The 18321-nt window shown below is 41.1% G+C and overlaps 2 protein-coding genes across 7 annotated transcripts in view; one reads left to right on the forward strand and one right to left on the reverse strand.

Moving 5' to 3' along the window:
• Positions 1 to 341: 341 nt before the first annotated feature.
• Positions 342 to 5463, forward strand: LOC138112465 (interferon-induced protein with tetratricopeptide repeats 5-like). The gene is given in 3 exon segments (XM_069019634.1): positions 342 to 649; positions 651 to 688; positions 2791 to 5463. Coding segments are annotated over 3 exon segments (1539 nt in total). The 5' UTR covers positions 342 to 583; the 3' UTR covers positions 4226 to 5463.
• A 1258-nt stretch (positions 5464 to 6721) lies between these two features.
• The window catches only part of SLC16A12 (solute carrier family 16 member 12), a 33870-nt gene continuing 22270 nt past the window's right edge, over positions 6722 to 18321 (reverse strand). For 2 of the 6 annotated variants that reach the window (XM_069019637.1, XM_069019636.1), the window contains 6 exons: positions 17387 to 17490; positions 16470 to 16538; positions 15907 to 16050; positions 12912 to 13503; positions 11572 to 11831; positions 6722 to 10457 (listed from right to left, as the gene is read on the reverse strand). In XM_069019637.1, coding sequence (XP_068875738.1) covers positions 10195 to 10457; positions 11572 to 11831; positions 12912 to 13503; positions 15907 to 16050; positions 16470 to 16538; positions 17387 to 17490 — 1432 coding nt within the window. In that variant the 3' untranslated portion in view covers positions 6722 to 10194. The other 4 variants (XM_069019640.1, XM_069019638.1, XM_069019641.1 and 1 more) reach the window with 4 other exon arrangements.

Raw genomic sequence — 18321 nt, forward strand, 5'->3', positions numbered from 1 at the left:
ATTTGATTTGCAAAGGATAGCTGTAGGTTTATGTAGAGAGCAGCAACAAACATTTCCTGCAGATGGGATATTTAGTACTCTTAGACAATGGCATAGTGCAGAAAAACACAGGCCTGGTACAGCAGCGGTGTGGTGTGGAGGCACAGGATGAAGGTGTGCAGGCAGGGGTGATAAGGGTTTGTGTGTGTGTTATGTGGGTGACATAACACCAATAAAACAGGAGCCTACAGTGTGGCACAGAATTGTGCAAAGATGCATCAGCAGAGGCAGGAGGGGCAAAGGACCCTTCCCTAGCCTATGCATGCTAACTAGGGGACACGTCAGCCCATATTAGCCTGAAATATTCTCCTTATCATGGATGTCCCTGCCTTTGAACATAGTAAACGCTGGGAGCATTAGGAGCTGTTGCCACATTCTCTGCAACACAAAGTAATACACGGCACAGAGCCAGGCTGAAAAAGAGCAGCTTAGTGACTCAACAGTTTCATTTCTTCAGCTGCAGACTGACTGCTCTGCTTTGGCAAAGCCGGGGAAAAGCTGAAGTTTCACTTTCTGTTTCCCAGTAGTTTTCATCACACATCACATGAGGGCTGGACTATATAAAATGCAAGGCATAACAGCAGTGGGCAGCACTCCTTTGGCTTTGAGACTGCCTGAAGGCAAGTGAGGAGAGAAGGAAAGCTATGAGGTAAGAGAGCAACCCAGTCTCTGAAAGATGCTTTTTTCTCTATGCCATGGGAAAATAATGATTATTATTTACATAAATGTAAGCAGTGAGGGACTTTGAGCATCCAAACAACAGAAAATATTTTACAGAATATTTAGAGAAGAATCAAAATAAAATAAGGATGCTCTTGAATTTTGTCATGCTATTGCTTCTCCAATGAAGTTCAGTCTCTGTGAATAGAACAGAAAGTCAGAAAAATTTTGTGCATGCAGTTCAGGGGTGAAATCCAGGCTGCAGCCGATGCCCAGCCAAAGAGGTGTAATCTATATCTCAAACCTGTGTTTGTGACCCTCCTCTTTGATTTACCTCCTCATAATTTTGCAATCTTTCCACTCACTCCTTTTTTTACCCAAAAGGCTTGATTATGCAGTTGAGCAGCAGCATACACTGTGCTCCACAGGCTGTTAGCTCTGCTAGGTGTTACAGGAGGGACAGCAAGGGAGTCTTTCTAAGAAATGAGGAATTGACTGAGAAGCCTCAGTAATAGAATTGTATGTCATTCTTTCTTTAAGGGAGAGCACAGTATGGACTAAAATGTCATCTCTGTGTTGTAAAAGTGTCCCCTTGATTGTGTGATAAAGGCCAGTCCGTGCACCCTCACAGGCACACAGGTAGGTGATGGCAGCAGGGGAAACCCAAATAACTTCTGCCCTGGTGGCTCAGAGGCCCCAGGAAGAAAAAGCCATTGAAAGATGGAGAGAGATTTCATCTGGTATGGAATTAATTTCTTCTCAGTAGGTGGTACAGTGCAGTGGTTTGGGTTCAGTATGCCAATTATGTTGAAAACACACATTTTGTTTGTTGCTAAGTTGTGTTTATCCTAGTCAAGGATTTTTTTGTGTCTCATGCTCTGCCAGTGAGGAAGTACACAAAAACACTCGAGAGAGCACAGCTGGGACAGGTGATCTGAACTAGCCAAAGGGATAGTCCACATCACAAAACATTATACCCAGTATATAAACTGGGGGAGTTACCTGGAAAGGGGGCTGATTGGGGTGCGGGGAGAGAGTCTGGCACTGGACAGCAGGTAGTGAGCAATTGTACTGTGCACCACTTGTTTTTCTGTAAGTTTTATATTTTCCTTTTATCATAATTATTATTATTTACTATTATTATTATATTTTATTTTGTTTCTGTTATTAAAATTATTAAATTCTGATCTTAACCTACAATTTTTACTTTTGATTCTCCTCCTCATTCCACGAGTGGGGGATGGGGGAGGAGATGAGTGAGCAGCAGCATCATGCTTAGTTGCCAGCTGGGCTTAAACCACAACAGGGATAAAGGGGTATTAAGGACCAGTTGTATGTCAACAGGGTCTGGTTAATAAGGGTGTGTGAGTGTGTGTGTCTCAGGGTGAGAGAGAAGCTCCCTAACCAGCCACTGGATGTCCAGAGCCAGCACCCGAGGAGCCATAGGGTTAGTGAGTGTGTGGTCTGTACCAGCAAGTAGAATGGGGTTGCCCACTCATGGGCTGGACATCCAAGTGCCAGCAACTGAAGAGACTGGTGAGATCTGGGAGCCAGTTCCTGGATACATTAACCATATAACCCATATAACCATAACATAAGAATGGTGCTATGATCTAACATACAAGGATTAAAAAATGCAGGAAATTCAAAATTAAATTTATAACACAAATCATAACATGTACAAAGGTCTGGGAAAGGCACTAAATTACATTCTCTATAGTTTAGGAGAATCTTATATGATTATGTCTTTTGGGTAAGCTTCAGCAATTGTTCCCAGCACAGGAAATATGTTCCTGAGGCCCAAGGCTGTGCCAGCTTTACTACAGAGGGCAGCCCTCCACTTTAACATCCACGACAACATCTGTTCCTATGTAAGAGGTGCCCTCATACACTGGCAAGAAGAATTACTAAAATCACTATTCAGCACTTTAGACCTAGGGCTCCCTACAGCTTTGGCTTGTTTAAACTATTGGGGACTAAGGGCACCAGGTAGGGTATTGCCTGCCTTTAAAGTACATCATGCCTGGATTAAAAACAAGAATAGCAAAAAGCAAATGGGATGTAAACAACTTTTTCTTTGATTTCTTCTAGTACCATTTCCAAGAATTCCTTGAAGACTTCCCTGCTGCAGTTAGAATGTCATTTTACATGGACTTTGCTGAAGCAGCATGTAGGTCTTGAGGCCCTAGAGGAAACAGTAGTTGATCATATCAAGTTTGTCAAAGAATCCAACATTACAGATTATAATATACTCTCCTATGTATGTCACCTAAAGAATTCAAATGAGGAAGCCCTGAGAAATCTCAAAAAAGCTGAAGAAGCTGTTCAAAAACATCACCCAGGTGAAATTGCCAGGAGAAGTCTTGTTACCTGGGGGAACTATGCCTGGGTCTATTACCACATGCAGAGATATGAAGAAGCTCAAACTTATGTAAGCAAAGTGGAAAACACCTGCAAAAAGCTTTCAAGTACTGCTCATGGGAAGATTCAGCTTCCAGAGATCTGTGCTGAGCAAGGATGGGCATCATTACGTTTTGGGGCTAATTACTACGAGAGGGCAAAGAATTGCTTTGAAAAAGCTCTGGAGAGTGAGCCTGATAACCCAGATTTTAATGCTGGCTATGCAATAGCAATGTATCGCTTGGAAAATTTCGCTGTTAGGTATTGTGAAGAGGTGAGACCATGCCTTGAGGTCCTGAAGCGGGCAGTGGAACTGAATCCAAAGAACACTCCCCTTCTGGCATTACTTGCATTACAACTTCAGCAATTGAAACGAGCTAATGAAGGGGAGAGGTACATTGAAGAGGCACTGAAGATAACCCCTGATTTTCCTGTTTTCCTGCGGTATGCTGCTAAATTTTACAGAAAGAAAGGAGAAGTGAACAAGGCAGTGGAGATTTTGAAAAAGGCCCTAGCACTGACACCAAAGTCTGTCTTTCTGCATCACCAACTAGGACTCTGCTACAAATTCAAGATATTTCAATTGAAAAAGACAAGATATACACCTCAAGAGGAAGTGGAGAATCTCATCCAGCTTGCCATTTTTCATTTAAAAACAGTGATAGACAAAAAGCCAACATTTATTTCTGCCCATAGTGACCTAGCAAACACATATGCACTATGCAAGAGGTATGAAGAAGCTGAAGAGATATTTCAGGAAGTGCTCCAGAGAAATAATCTATCCTGTGGTGAAAAACAAGAAATCTACTTCAATTATGGCAATTTTCAGCATTTATACATGAAGTCAGAATCAAAAGCCATCAAGTATTACATAGAAGGTCTGAAAATGGAAAAAGATTCTTTTGGAAGAAGAAAGTGCGGGGAAGCTGTGGAGACGTTGTTGAAACAAAAGATTGAGAGCCGTTTAGGAGATGCCACAGATATTGGTACACTTGGACTCGTTCATAACCTAAATGGTGAGAAACAAAAAGCAATTGAATGCTATGAGAAAGCCATTGCTTTGGATCCCAACAATGAAGAATATCGGAATGCATTATTTGAGCTACAACTTTCCATCTCAAGCTAAAGATCCCAAAAATCCTATGTACCGAAAAATCTCCTAAAGCAAGGACATTTCAACAGATTCTCAAAACTATTTTTGTTGGGTTTTTTTTTTCATTTGAAGGTAGACATTATGACCCGATGAAATACAGGTGGCATCACTTTCTGGTCATAATGTAGAAACGGCAGAAAACAATTGTTTATTTGTTCATTCACTAACAGAGAGCATGCTTGGATAACTATATAATATATATGACATATATTTATAGCTAATCTAACTTACTCTTCAATGATAACATGGGTATAGATGTTGTATTTAAGTGACGATCTGTAGAACAGAGAACTTTTAAGCTGAAAATCAGATATTACTGTCTGCTGAGAAAAAGGTAAAGGTATATTGTTGTATTTTGTCTGTACACTTGAAGGGCATGCTTATCCACAAATAGAATTCCTGAAGCTTAAGTATTTCAAAAATATCTTTTGTAGAAGAAACTTTTGTTGAAGGCTTTGCTACCTTGTATGCTGTTTAATTATGAAAACCACTATTTAGCTAGTCTGCTGGAAAGCTTACAAAATGTGTGTTATTGTTGTGAACTACTAAAGTCTATTGAATCCCTCAACTGCTGCTTCTGGTATCTCTCTGATGATCAGCCTTCATGTTAGTAGATTAAGTAAAGAGAAATAGTCATTCAAAAAAGTAAGAAGGATTGAGTTTTGGCAGGATATGAAAGGCTGAGGAGACAGCCCCTTTATTTTCCCGGAGCTCTCAGCAAAGCTGGCTTCAGGGGCATTGTGCCAAAGAATTAAACTGTGCACAAAACAGCATCAGTCTAGTTTACCCAAAACACCCTATCAGGAACCACAACAGCAAACATCTGGAGAGGAAGGAAAGGCAGCCTTTGAGTTGCCAAAGAGAGGGCTGTGGCCATGCTAGTGAAACAAGCCAGGGATAGCAAACACGCACAAGAAATGACCTGAACTGGACACTGAGGGCAGAGCACAGCCAGAGCAGAATTGGGTGAGCACCACAGAGCAGGGCAGGGGAACATAAGGGGCATGTGGAAAAAGGACTGCGTGCCCACAGAGTCTACGTGAATGGAAGAAAGGGCTGAAATGACAGAATGGGTTGACAAGGTGATTATCTTCAGGTGTCCAACTAAAATTCAATATTCTTTGCAACACCCTGGCCTAACTCCCCAGGAATGTACCTTTGTTTGATAGACCATAGTACTCAGGAAAAACTAACACTGCACTTCCAAAACACTTCTGAGCCCTAGCCACTAGTGTAGCATGAAGGAAACTGGTGACAGTCCATCAGGAAGAATGTGCACCTTAGTTTCTAGCCATCCTGGAGCATTCCTGCACTTGCAACAGCACCCCTGTACAGACAGGATGACAAGCCATGAAGGAATGCAAAACACCAATGCCAGATCACAAAATATCAATAAACCTCTTCCCTCTCAGCTCTCCTTCAGAGAATCTTTCATAACACAAGCAAAAGCAATCAAGTGTACATAATTACAAACACCCTTTACCTAAGAAAGAGCTGGAGCAAACCCCACCCTTGTTTCCCAGCCACCTGCCAGCTTCTCTCTTACAAACAAAGGCAAATCTACCTAGGGAAGGAGAGGTGAGGCTGGGGAACAGGAAGGTCTGGGAACAGTTCTGACAGACCACTCCTGAAAGCTGGCTGGAACAACAGTGGGGTCAAAGTCAGGAACTAGTGACTACCTACATTGGTGTGCCCAGCTATGGGGATGAAAGGGTATTTTAGACCACCTCACTGGCTTTGTGAATCCTGAGGGCTTCTAACCTCAGCATCATTGCTATCTAAACTCTACTGAGGGCATAGAAAGTGGAGGGCAGCAGGGAAGAATTTGAGGAAGAGGTGGCGCAGGTTCTCAGAGCCGTGGCCCATCTATTCTCCTCTCCACATTCTGCCACCAGAACATCTCCTGGAATAAGAAACTATAAAAAAAGCTATAAATAATTTTGGGGGAAAAAAAGTGAGCCTGAATTTTTATGAAGAGTCATAGCAGCTCTATCTGCACAGTGAAGAAACTGACTGTGCAACATAGCAAAGCAAAAAGCGTATTTGTTGTGCCTCACCTCTTTTATACTCTGGAGGACTGCTCTGGAACACAGTACTACCTGGGGATGCTTGTGCAAACACAGCCTTCTGAATTTTGCCCGTCTTGTAAATGAGGAGAAACGTTATTTCCCACATGGGGGTGCTGCTGCATTGCCTGGCTTGTCGATACGGGGAGGAGGTTGAGCTGGAGCTTCGGGAGGTAGACAAAATGAAACACACATTTTGGAGAGTCCAAATCCATTGGGCAAAACTAGAACTGCACAGAGGCTGAACACACCTCAATTCACACCCAATTATGAATACATCACTGGAGCCTATGCTCGCAGTGCAGGAAAAAAATGAATGAAGATAACCCTTCAGGAAGTATTAATTTATGAATCAAAAGCAACTTCTAAAGTATATAGAAAATTTTACTGAAATGCACCAGAGTAATCACTAAAAAGAAGGTATTATTTATTGAGGCAAACCCCACTAAGGACTCTGCTATGCTGACCATGAAGTAATGTTACAGTTTAAGTTAAACTAGCTCTTCCTTCTCACATAAATCTGTAACACATTAGACAGCAGACAAGGAATTGTTGTGGCAGTATAAAATACATTCACCTTACAGTAACATAGCCTTTTTCTTTCAGGAGATAAATTATTATCCAAGCTGACAGGAAAGTTTCATGAATGCTTTTTCTGAAAAAAAGAGTCATTTTTCAACAGAAGGTACTTGACTTTTCCAATGATGTTTTCACACAACTTTTCAAGGTACAATTTATTAAATGTTCCAGATTATCGCTATAATGTGAATAATTTGAAAATAATTATTATTTCCCCATTTCAAACATCATGGAATGGAAATAGAGGGGATAACTTCAGCAGCCATAAGCAGTTTCACTTACTTACGCTGAATTTCCATCCACTGCACAGAACAGAACATAATCCCAGGTAGGATCCATCTGAGATAGAGTCTGTTGGACAGATGTTACCCCAAGTCCCACCAATATCCATCAATGCTTGTATCCATCAGGGCTGGTGGAAACATAGAACTACAGAATCATTAAAGTTGGAAAAGACCCCTAAATCATCAAACATACAGTATTAGTCTGGCAAATTTTTCACAGCTAGCTCGGGTATCTTGGCTTATTCCCACACTGTGCCATGCCAGGAAATGTCCTCCATGGAGGACAGCCTGAATATTATGATCTCTGAAACAAATTGTTGCAGATACACTAAACCATTCTTCAAAAATATTGTAAACCAGAGACTTCTATAATGCATTGCTTGAAATATTTCACATGGCAGGATGAAAGTGAACAGTTCATCTTGTGCTGTGTGGACCAGGAGCTAGAAGTTTGGCATGAGGCTTGACCAGCCTGGATTGTATTCTCATTTCTTCCACATGCAGGTCATTTCTTGTTACTCCTTCCTTCCTTCTGTTTGTTACTGGGGACGTTCATGACAGGGCTGATATTTCACAGTGTGTTTTATGCACAAAAATCATCATTCTGGTATAGAAGCTCTTCTCCATTGGCATAAGTCAGAGCAGAAACAGTGTTAGAAAGCCCTGAAAGAACTTTACCATTTTCTACAAAAGGTCTGTATATAAAACCAGTTGAATGTTTCTTGCTAAATAAGATATTTAAAACAAGAAGTACTGCTTAAAAAACATAAAGAGAAAAGCCTATGAAAAAAATCTTGAAATAATAATAAAAAAATGCTAATAATGTATTACATGGTATAGTTTACATTGATAAAAATGCATACGGCATCATTCCAACAGGCTTTTACAATATGCAGTTCTAACATGAAGAGCTGGTGATGTGTTGTGATGTCATAAACAAAGTAATTAAACTTCTGTAAATCTATTTACAGGGGTAATTTATAACTTGTTCAAAATAACTTATATTTTTTGTTGCCCACACTATTCCCTACCTTTTTTAATAGCAAAATATTATATTAAGATCTAAAACATTATCTTTATCAATGCTAATTAATGAAGCCACTTCATTTTTTTTCCAAACTCATTAAGAAATACCCATGGATAATTTTTGTCTTTTTTATGAATATATGTTAGAAACAAAACTGGGGCCCAAGACTCAATTTTCATGCTGAGCTGAAGAAAAGTTATATCGTTGGCTTTAAGAAGATTTTGCACTCCTCTCACTTATTCTGTGGTCTGTGCACATACATCGTGCTACTGGCTCTGACTACATTCCTGAAGCAGGGCAGTGAGAAATGCTTTATTTAAACACAGGCAATTGAAGTCAAACAACTTTAATATATTTGAAATACACTTGGATAATAAAACTACTTGATACACATGCTATTCATATATATATATATATATATATATATATATGTTTGTGTATATATGGATAAATATATTATACCCCTATGGCTGTACTCTTGGTCTAAATCAAAGTGGTGAACATCAGTCTATGTTGCTTTCCCTTCCAAGGCACAGAGTGGAAAAGGACACCATGAGCAGCCACTGAACACTCTGCAGACTAACAAAACTATTGTTCAGTGTTAATGAAAATTATTTGGACTCTGATAAATTTGTTAATGAACAGAATACAGCTTGATACAGCATTAAAACACTGAAACTATTTGTGTTGCGGAATGTGAAGTTCCCCCATTGCTGACAATATTTTCACTCTGGAAATGTAGAAACGTCCCAGTATTTATTAGACCATCACATCAGTAAGTTACTCCATGAGCTACATTCACTCCCTAGCTCCTGTGAAGCAGCCAATTGGAGAATATTCCTCACACAAGTAGCAGGACATCATCAAGTCACAGCTCTTGTGTTCTAGCCATCAAGGAAAAGTGACCTGACAGCTCTGCGGATGAGCAATTTGCACCACCTGAAGATACAGTTTCCAGCTCTGAAAAGAGACAGACTTGCCACTGCAATAGACAGAAACAATTCTGCCAACATCCTCTCCCCTGTCAGCCTGTGGGGTGGGCAATCTCTCCGTCAGCTGGTTGCATGGACTCCAGATAGGTCCAAATTCTCTAGTAGGTGCTGATTTTACAAGAGGAAGAGGCTCTGTGTTTGTAAACACAGGAGTCTCTCAGGTCTCTTGGGCTGCCTTTGGGCTTCTTCAACTAATGCAGCTAAAGCACATTTGTCTATCAGCATACCCAGTCCCCTGGCACAAATTTACTCCTCTTCAGATAGCAGAGCCACCACAGCACCTTTTCCACCCTCCAAGACAAGGATCAGCTGGAAGATCACACCCAGAATGTCACTGTTTAGAAATTCAAATTTTAAAGGTATACAGAAGAAAAAAAATATTTTTTTGCTGTAAAGGGCTTAGGAAAGCAGGTCTAAAACCATATTTGACATTAAATTGCAATGTATGTACAAAGTGCAGGCACATTGTAAAAATAAAGCTGCTCCAGAGATACTTTCAGCCTAAATCAATTTCTTGCCAGATTATCTTGAAAAACCAAGAGCAAAACAAACTGATTACTTTGGCATTTGAAACAGTGATTTGCAAAGAGTTTCATGCAGACTGACAAATGTAGAGATTTTTTCACAATGTATGTGATGAGTCCATTGAAACACACTAGACCACAAAATGAAAGAAGCTTGTGTAATTAATAGTATTTGTGAATGTAAATGTTATTGTTCAGTTTTGGTGGCTGATACCTGTGGAGTCAACATTGCATTTCAAGTAAATCTGTGAACACTTGTATATGCAAACCCTATTTTCAGTCTAGCTTTCTTCTATTACTGCATTAACTTAGTATTACTGTTGCTGTACATAGATTTAAGCCAACTAAAACATGACAGAAAATTCTAATTGAGAGATGTCTTGTTTCACAGGAGAAGTATCTTCAAGAGTGTAACACCACAGAACCATGTCTGTCTCAGGCTGTGCCGTACTGAATCTCGATGGCACTTGTCACCTGTTGCTGAAGCTGTTTGTATCCACAGCCAAAAATTCAACATCCTTCTGGTCTAATTCTGCTGTGACAGAATAAGCTATTGCTCCATTTGTCCAGATGTGCTCTTTCAAGGCTGTGTTACCAGCGAGGGACCGCAAATGCGTTCTTTTGATTTTCTTTGCTAGTCTTGCAAAGCACAATAGTGCAGAACTAAATATCATAGAAAATCCACACAGGAGAAATGATGCAGTGTAGCTGCCAGTTGTGTCCACAAGCCAGCCTGTAGGAAAAAAAAAATAATTTTTTTAAAGGTCCAATATTCTGGTGGATAATTTACAGGTCCTATGATCCAGTTAAAAACTTCTGGAATTATCACATATAAATACGATCAAACAATACAGGTTTACATCACCATCACTATATTTCCACATCCTGGGGCAGAGAGGGATTTGTCCTCAGCAGGCAAATAATATCTTTATGGCCTTTTGTTTGGAGGTCAAATCCATGAGAAAAGGCAGAGTGGTCATCACCACACTACTAAATAAACATTTTCCAACTGCATGGATTTAACTGGCAGTCTTAAGAAGGCTTAGAGAGCTCTAAGATCCTCATGCAGAAACATTTATTAAGCTATGCCTTAGGCTCATGCTTTTCTTAGAACAATTCTATTTTGCATTAATTTTTGCTATGGAAAATTAAATTAAAAGCTTCAGAAGCAGTGATTCATTGGTAATTGATGTAAACATCAGACAAAATATGCAAGATATATATACTTGGTTGTTTGAAAAAGATCTCTGACCTTTCACAATATTAAAAACTGTGTCAAGTGCTCTCTAAAGAACAATAAGGGTGCAGCTCTCCTCCTTACTTCACCGCAATGGTAGAGATGGGAAAAATGATGGTAAGATATTACAGGGATGAGCTTATGACCAAACAGGAGTGGAGCTGACTCACCCACCTGTTCAAAGCAATGTAGAGACTAAAAGAACAAGTCTTACAGACACACACACAAAAAAAAGTCTTGGCATTAAACTCTTTTTAGAGAAATTTAGATTTTACAAAATTATGTCATTTCACAGTGAAATACTTTACTCCTTCTACTTGCACAGTTTTTAAACTACATGAAGTGGTGATGTAATAGCTCTTAGAAGCCCATTCCATACTGTTTTTTTTTAAAACTTTCATCTCACTCTATATGTAGAAATCATCCCACCAAAACCAGGATGGGACACCTAAAGACTTAAGAATGTCTAGGTGTGTTATTCCTCTACCCAGAGGCTACCTCCACACTTATTCACTGTGCATTTGCTGTCCTTCCTCCCCTTTTACATCACACCAATAGGTAAATCTGAAGTACTGATGAGATTATAGAAAAATCATTTGGCAAAACTGACCTGCCACAGGTGGGCTCACTAGATATGGTATGGCGTGGAGAAAATACACAATGCCCAGTGCTGATGATAACAAAGAAGTTCCCACTACATCTGCTGTCATGACAGGGATCAGCGTGACATATGCACCATCAAAGTAGCCAAAGGTAAATGAGAAAGGCACAAGCAAGGGGAAGCTTTGGAGAATTGGCAGGAAAAGACAACAGAGGCCATCCATTCCCACAGCAAAGGGGTAGCAAAAGTACCGATGCTTCTTCAGACATCTGCAAATTTCAAAACAGAGAAGAAAATTATCACTGAAACCGGTATCTCATCTTCTATGCCATGGCATGCAATGATTCAGTCTCTCTCTCTCTTATAAAGCTCAAATTTAAGTCCATTTCCTTACACAGTCTTCAAGATTAAAAACTCAACACTGATGAGCCCAGGTAGGGAAAGCTGCCCTCCTACAGCTGCAGAAACATCTGGCAAGCAGCAGCCCATTCTGCCTGCAGTGTTCTTCAGGATCTTCCTAGTGACAGAACCCTGCTGCCAGGATTTTGCATTCCCTTGAAGTTTCAACGTTCAAAGCAGTATTTCATCGGGCTTTACATCCCAGCTCAGCAAGGTGCTCCCAGTATTCTGCATAAAATATTGCAGTATACCTCTCTTAGCTGTCACTCTTCCAGTCAGCCCTTAAATGCGAGTTAGTGCAAGCTAAACAAGATGGCAATTCCCTTCCTTCCTGCCCCACAAAAACAATAATTGATTTTTCCCACAAACTGAATAAGCACAAAGAATGCATGCTTTAGAATCAAAATCCTTGTTAATTTAGCCAGTATCTACTGATGTTACAGATGCTGTACACTGACATTTGGAGTGAGTTGAGTTCATAAAGCATGTTAAGTTCTTACACACTGGAAAACGTACAACAATTTTCTGTCAATCCTTCCTAGTATGTGCCTGACAGTACTGGGCCAGACCCTTGACCCTCTTCCATAACTTCTCTGCCTCCCCAGCAGCACAAAAGAGATGGAAAGGCAGAAGAAGCAGGGTGAAATCCTCTAGGACTTAGATACAGAGAATCATGCTCAACATACCTCAGGCAAGGGGTTATATTTCCACTATCACACATACAAACACATCATTTTTCCAGGAAAAAAAATATTTACCCAGCAGAATTTAACAAACTCAGAAGAGACAGAAAGATTGAGTAGCAAGCATTTCTGAAAGTTAGACTGTGTTGTTGGGTTACACATGCTACAGAAAGAGTCCATCATGTTAACTTCTGTATGTGTTATACCTCACTTGCAGCCAGCCTCCCACCAGCTAAAGCTTACACTCGATCAGCCAGAAGCCCTTACCTTCTGTCTGTTAGCCATCCAAAGGTGATATTACCAATGATGTCTATAACACCAAGTATGGACATGAGGAAGGCAGCCTGGTGATGACTCACTCCAACACTCAAGGCATAAGGCACTAGGTAGACAAAAAGAGGGCTGCAGCCATATGCCATAAATAAAACTGACACTGCCAGCACCATGAAGCCTGGCATCAGCAAAAAGTCATATTCCTTCCATGAACAGTAGCATAAACGTTCATGAGGCCATAATTTGATTAAAGGTGAACAGATGAACATTCGCTTTAAGTCTTGTTTCTCTGTTTCAGGGACATAACCCTGTTCAAGAAATTCAGGAGCAGTTTTACAATCCTCCTTAAGAGAAATAGGCCGCATCAAGGCACCACAGACGCAGAGGTTTAAAACAAAACCTCCCAGGATGAGCAAAGCTCCTCGCCAGGAAAACTGCTCAATTAAGAGCTGGACCACAGGAGCCAGGATGAAGGTACCAATTCCACTGCCTGACATGGCTATTCCATACGCCAGTGCTTTCCTTTTGTTGAAGTATTTGCCCACCATCGCGATGGCTGGAGAATAACAAAGTGCAAACCCAAGCCCTAGAAGAGAAAGCAAAGTGCAGATGGCTTAATACTAAGCATGACATATGAAATACATTAAATCAAACCATGCAATGTATTTTCATTAGTACAATTGAATAGAAAGCCTTTTCTGATTCTGTATCATGCAGCCCAGTTTGAGTGTGATGAGAAACTAGGATGATGCCTTTCTTCCACTGGCAGGGTCACTGACTTGACAAACTTAACTGATGACCAATAATCCACAAAAATAAGACTCAGACAGAAGTGATGGGGTTCACTTAAAAGCAAGAACAAGGATGATCACTAAATATGCGAGAACTGGTGTGCCAGCCTCTCCTGCATTCAAGATGAGGTCTTGCCCCAGGGTCTGCACCAATGCTGGCACTGGATACAGTGTCCTGATGAGGCACCTCTTTGTGTTTTGGTCTGCTGCAACCCTGACCATTAATTTTCAGGTCTCTGAAACACAGTACAGAGAGCCTGTGTCTGTTACTAATATTCTCCAAAAAACCTCTCTTGGTCAGCTAAACAAACTCCATGCAACAGCTGCTTGGAGCCCTGATGATTTTAAATCCCTGCCTACAAGGAAGGAGAAAAGCCTCCAAAAACAAAGCCAAGTTCAGTGGAGTGAAAAAATAAGATTAATCTCTTGGATCAAGAAAAAGATTGTGCTCTCTGCTGCAGAATCAGAGAGCAGGTCTTAATCATCAAGTGGTTGCCGTAACACTAAAATATGTATTTCTGAATCAGTAATAGAAACAAGTTCCTGACTATGGTTTTGGAGCTTGTCCTACATTGAGGGTAAAACGGTCCCCAGTGCCTTTGGCAGAACTTGCTGATAGAGGCGATAATCACCCAGTGCCATAACCAGCTTGCCACATCCTCCTCAAAGGCCACACTGTGTGGGGCAGGCACTAAACCTGCCAGGATGGAATAAGTGGATTAGAGGGACTCTGGGCTGCGGGTGCCCAGTCTGGCACCCCTCAGGAGGCAAGGGGAGAAGCAGGGCACAGAGCTGGGGTTGGACCTGTACAGGCAGCAGAGCCAGAGGAGCAGCTAGACATCGTCACTCGAGTGCTATGAAAATCATACTCTATTAGGCATACACACCATTTATTTTTCAGACAGTTGGCAGGGGGAAATAGGTCTCAGAAAAGCCAACAAATGTCCTGTGAAAAGTGGAAAGTTTAGGGCTGAAAACATTTTCATACCTGTTAGAAGGAACTCTGCTACTTATTGACACTTCCCAATCTGTCCCCTGCTTCACTCTTTGGTTTCAAGTCCACCTGCTTTTATGGATTTAGACATTCACTTTTTATGGTCCCGTCTGCTCTCTGGGGTGAAGGCACGACGTCCAGCCTTTATCAACAGTTCACCTCTCTGTTAATCAGTCCCCAGAAACTAGAAGCTCACTGCTTGTAGAATTAGCTCTTTGCAACTCCATGTACAAATTGTAACAGCCTTTCCACCTTGGTATTCACAGCAGCTCCCACTAAGGAAGCCTCAGAGGTATTAGCATGGTATGTAGCACAGTCCCTCGAGTTACAAGAAGCCTTTTTATTTGTTATGAACACATTTGTCAAAGATTAACATCGTAATACAGGAGCAACATGCACTACAATAAGGATTTTTTTTTAAACAAATAAGCTGTTGGCAGCATGTGAACTGCAGTAATTCCACCAACTCATTACTAAACTCCAGGGGACCAAGTACAAAGTCTTATATCACCGTGGCTACCAGGTCAGTATTAATGAGGATGGAATGTCAGTGTGACCACAGGCCCCTCTCAAGTTCCTCTGTGCACAACAAACACAGGCAGATGGGACAGAGCAAAGATCTGTTATCACCATACCTGAGCACAAATGGAAGAGCTGCTACAGCAAGACTACCAACCATAATTTTTTTTTGCTTTTCCACTCGAATGTAATGCAGACAAAAGTAAGGCATACAGCTGAGGTGCCTGGAATTCACCAAGTGCTCCTCTATCTCTTACTTACACTTTTGTTTTGATTTAAACGTTTTTCCAAATATGCAAATATTTTCAGGCAGCCTAGAACTCCTGCTATAACAAACTGCTCCCAAATCCCAGGCAAAACCAGGGAAACCTTTTCATGTGTATCAACTGCAACAGCAGTCCTTCCTGACCTCCCATAATTTCAGAACTTTATCCACAGCCCTCTTTCTAATAGAAGGTAAGAGTTGCTTTCACAGGGTGCTGCTCTTGTGTTATTATATGAGATCAGTCAGTGCTGAAGCTCTCACTGTGGCAGCCAAAGCCTCTCTTTTACAATGATGGGAACAGGTCTGAGTATCTTATTTGACCAGTGCAGTGTCGATATGACATGGAGAAGAGATCAGCCATCATTTTTAATATTGCTGTCTTGTGTTCCAGGAGCAACAAAGGGGCTGAATGCATCCTACCTGTGAGGACTCCTAACGATAAGTAGAGATGTTCCAGACTGGTGGCGAATGAACTCAGAATTAGTCCAGTAGAGGCAAGCAGCCCTCCTAGCATGATACCAACTTGGCAGGATACATGATTACTGATTAAACTCCCAAGTGGGGCTTTAAAGAAACAAATAAAGCTGGTAGTTAATGGCAGGTCCTCACACACAGTTCACTGCAACAGTCATAAAGGAAAAGGAAGTAGGAGAAAGAAGAAGAAAATGATTGCAGCTTCCGAGTGGTATTCCAACACCCCCTTATTGCAATGGCATAAGCACCAAAAAAAAAAAAAAAAAAAAAAGAAAAAAGAAAGAAAGAAAGAAAGAAAGAAAGAAAGAAAAAAAAAAACTTCTAATGGTAATTGTCCTGAAAGTCAGGATAAACCTGAAACTTACAGCAAGTTTCTCAGCAGCCATTTTCATAGATCAAAGTCATCATGGGACACTGCTAACCTGCAGTGTCAAGGGGTCAAAACAGGCCACAGCAACAGCCCACACTGTTCATTACTCCACACTTACAACACTCAGACCTTTCCCCACCTGGAATTTGCACTTCAACCCTCAGTAACTTCAGGTGTCCTTCTTCACAACTCACCGGCCTTGTGGGCTCTGGATCAGACCCAAACAGGAGAGGTCTCACATTTTTTTGAGATATCCAGGGCTGCTACACTTCTGCTGCACTTCTCCAATACTGATGGCTCCCAGATCACCCTGCTTCTACCATGGGATGTCATCACCAGCCCTCTCCCCTCCACTACCTGCAATGCCAGGGCAAAGTTACCCTTATTTATCTTTTTTACCCCAAGATATAACCTGGCTGTCATAGGTGAGTTGCTGTGTCTCATTCCAGCTGTGTCCCTCTGCCTTTCTAGCAATTCTTATGGATGAACCCTCTTCCACAGAACTAGGGCATGGATTTTCACCTAGCTGCATAGCTTTAAAGCAAACCCATGAGAAATTCTGCGTTGAGAGCATGATAACTGCTGCATTGATGCACATAATTTTTAGTAACATCAAATTTTCTTTTAAGGGAGAAGTCTATTTGTAAATATACAGTTTTGATAAAAGGAGCACGGTTTGACTTGATCTGGAGTTAAGATCTACATCTTGTTCTGTCTCAAATACGACTCCAATCAAAAGGCAAAAGAAACAAGTTCTCAGTTAACAGCATTCGAACATGACGTGTCCCAATAGACCTCAACAAAAGTACATTTCTGAAAAATTAGATCATTTCACAAAACAAACTTCTGCCTCTTCTATTTAATATGAAGACACTCCCTTCCTTGCACAACTATTGGGGGGGAAGGGGGTTGGGGGAAGCAACTTGGATATACCACACCCCAGAGATCCCACAGTATTAATCTTCCCCAGCTGACTCCACCAACTTGTGAACATGCTAAAACCAGATGGAGCTGAAGCAAAAGCAGCCACATTACACTTAAAAGGGTAATACACACCACAGAGCATTGTAGCACAGTCAACAATGGAGTGGATCCAAGCAGTTCTGGCATAATCCTGCCCAAAGTATGCCTGGAACTCCACAAAAAAAATTGAGATGCACCTAGGACAGAAAACATGAATACCAATCTGTTGAACATGGAATATTTGCATCACAGAAAACACTGCCCTCACTCTTTAGGTATAAAAAGTACCCAGTTGAAAGTCCCCTCCAGCTCCAAGGAAAATCAAAATTGTGGTCATGAACATTATCGTATGTTTCTTGCTGGGGTGTCTGCTGCTAGAGTTTTTATAACTCATAGTATCTTGAACTGAAAGGAAATTGAAATTGTAATTCTCACCAGCAACTTATAGCCCGTATTAGGATGTTGCTTCCCCAGCACACAAAGCCCTGACTCCCCAGTTCTTCACTGACCTTGTCACTCACTATTCCACACCTGCACGAACTGTGAGGGAAGGGTCAATATGGTACCTACAGAGCAAACACCATCTGCCGCTATGTGTTCATGGATGGACAAGTGCAAAGCAGCTCCTCACAACCAGAGAATCAAAACACAGCAGGAGCCCCTGGGCCTTCCAGCTCTTTAATAAAATGCTTCCAGGGGGGGTTACTTTGTCTACTTAACAAGCATCACTGTTCAACACATCCCTGAGGAGGAACAGATCAAATGGCTTCTTAGTTTCATTCTCTTTTCTGGATCTACAAGAGATGCCTTTTCCCCCTCTCTTCTTCCCAAATCAGTGAACACCCACTTCAGCTTTTTTTCTTGCACACACTTCATTCTTCTATATAGTCTAATGTGTTCCAGCCATTGGATGATTTCTTGGATGTAACACACTTCACACATGAAGAAGGAATTAAATCCACTAGGAATTCTCTACTGTTATTATGGAGCTGGTACATTTGTATACATTAACTAACACTATTTCAGTG

Source organism: Aphelocoma coerulescens, chromosome 6, assembly GCF_041296385.1.
Source record: "Aphelocoma coerulescens isolate FSJ_1873_10779 chromosome 6, UR_Acoe_1.0, whole genome shotgun sequence".
NCBI classification, from domain to species: Eukaryota; Metazoa; Chordata; class Aves; order Passeriformes; family Corvidae; genus Aphelocoma; species Aphelocoma coerulescens.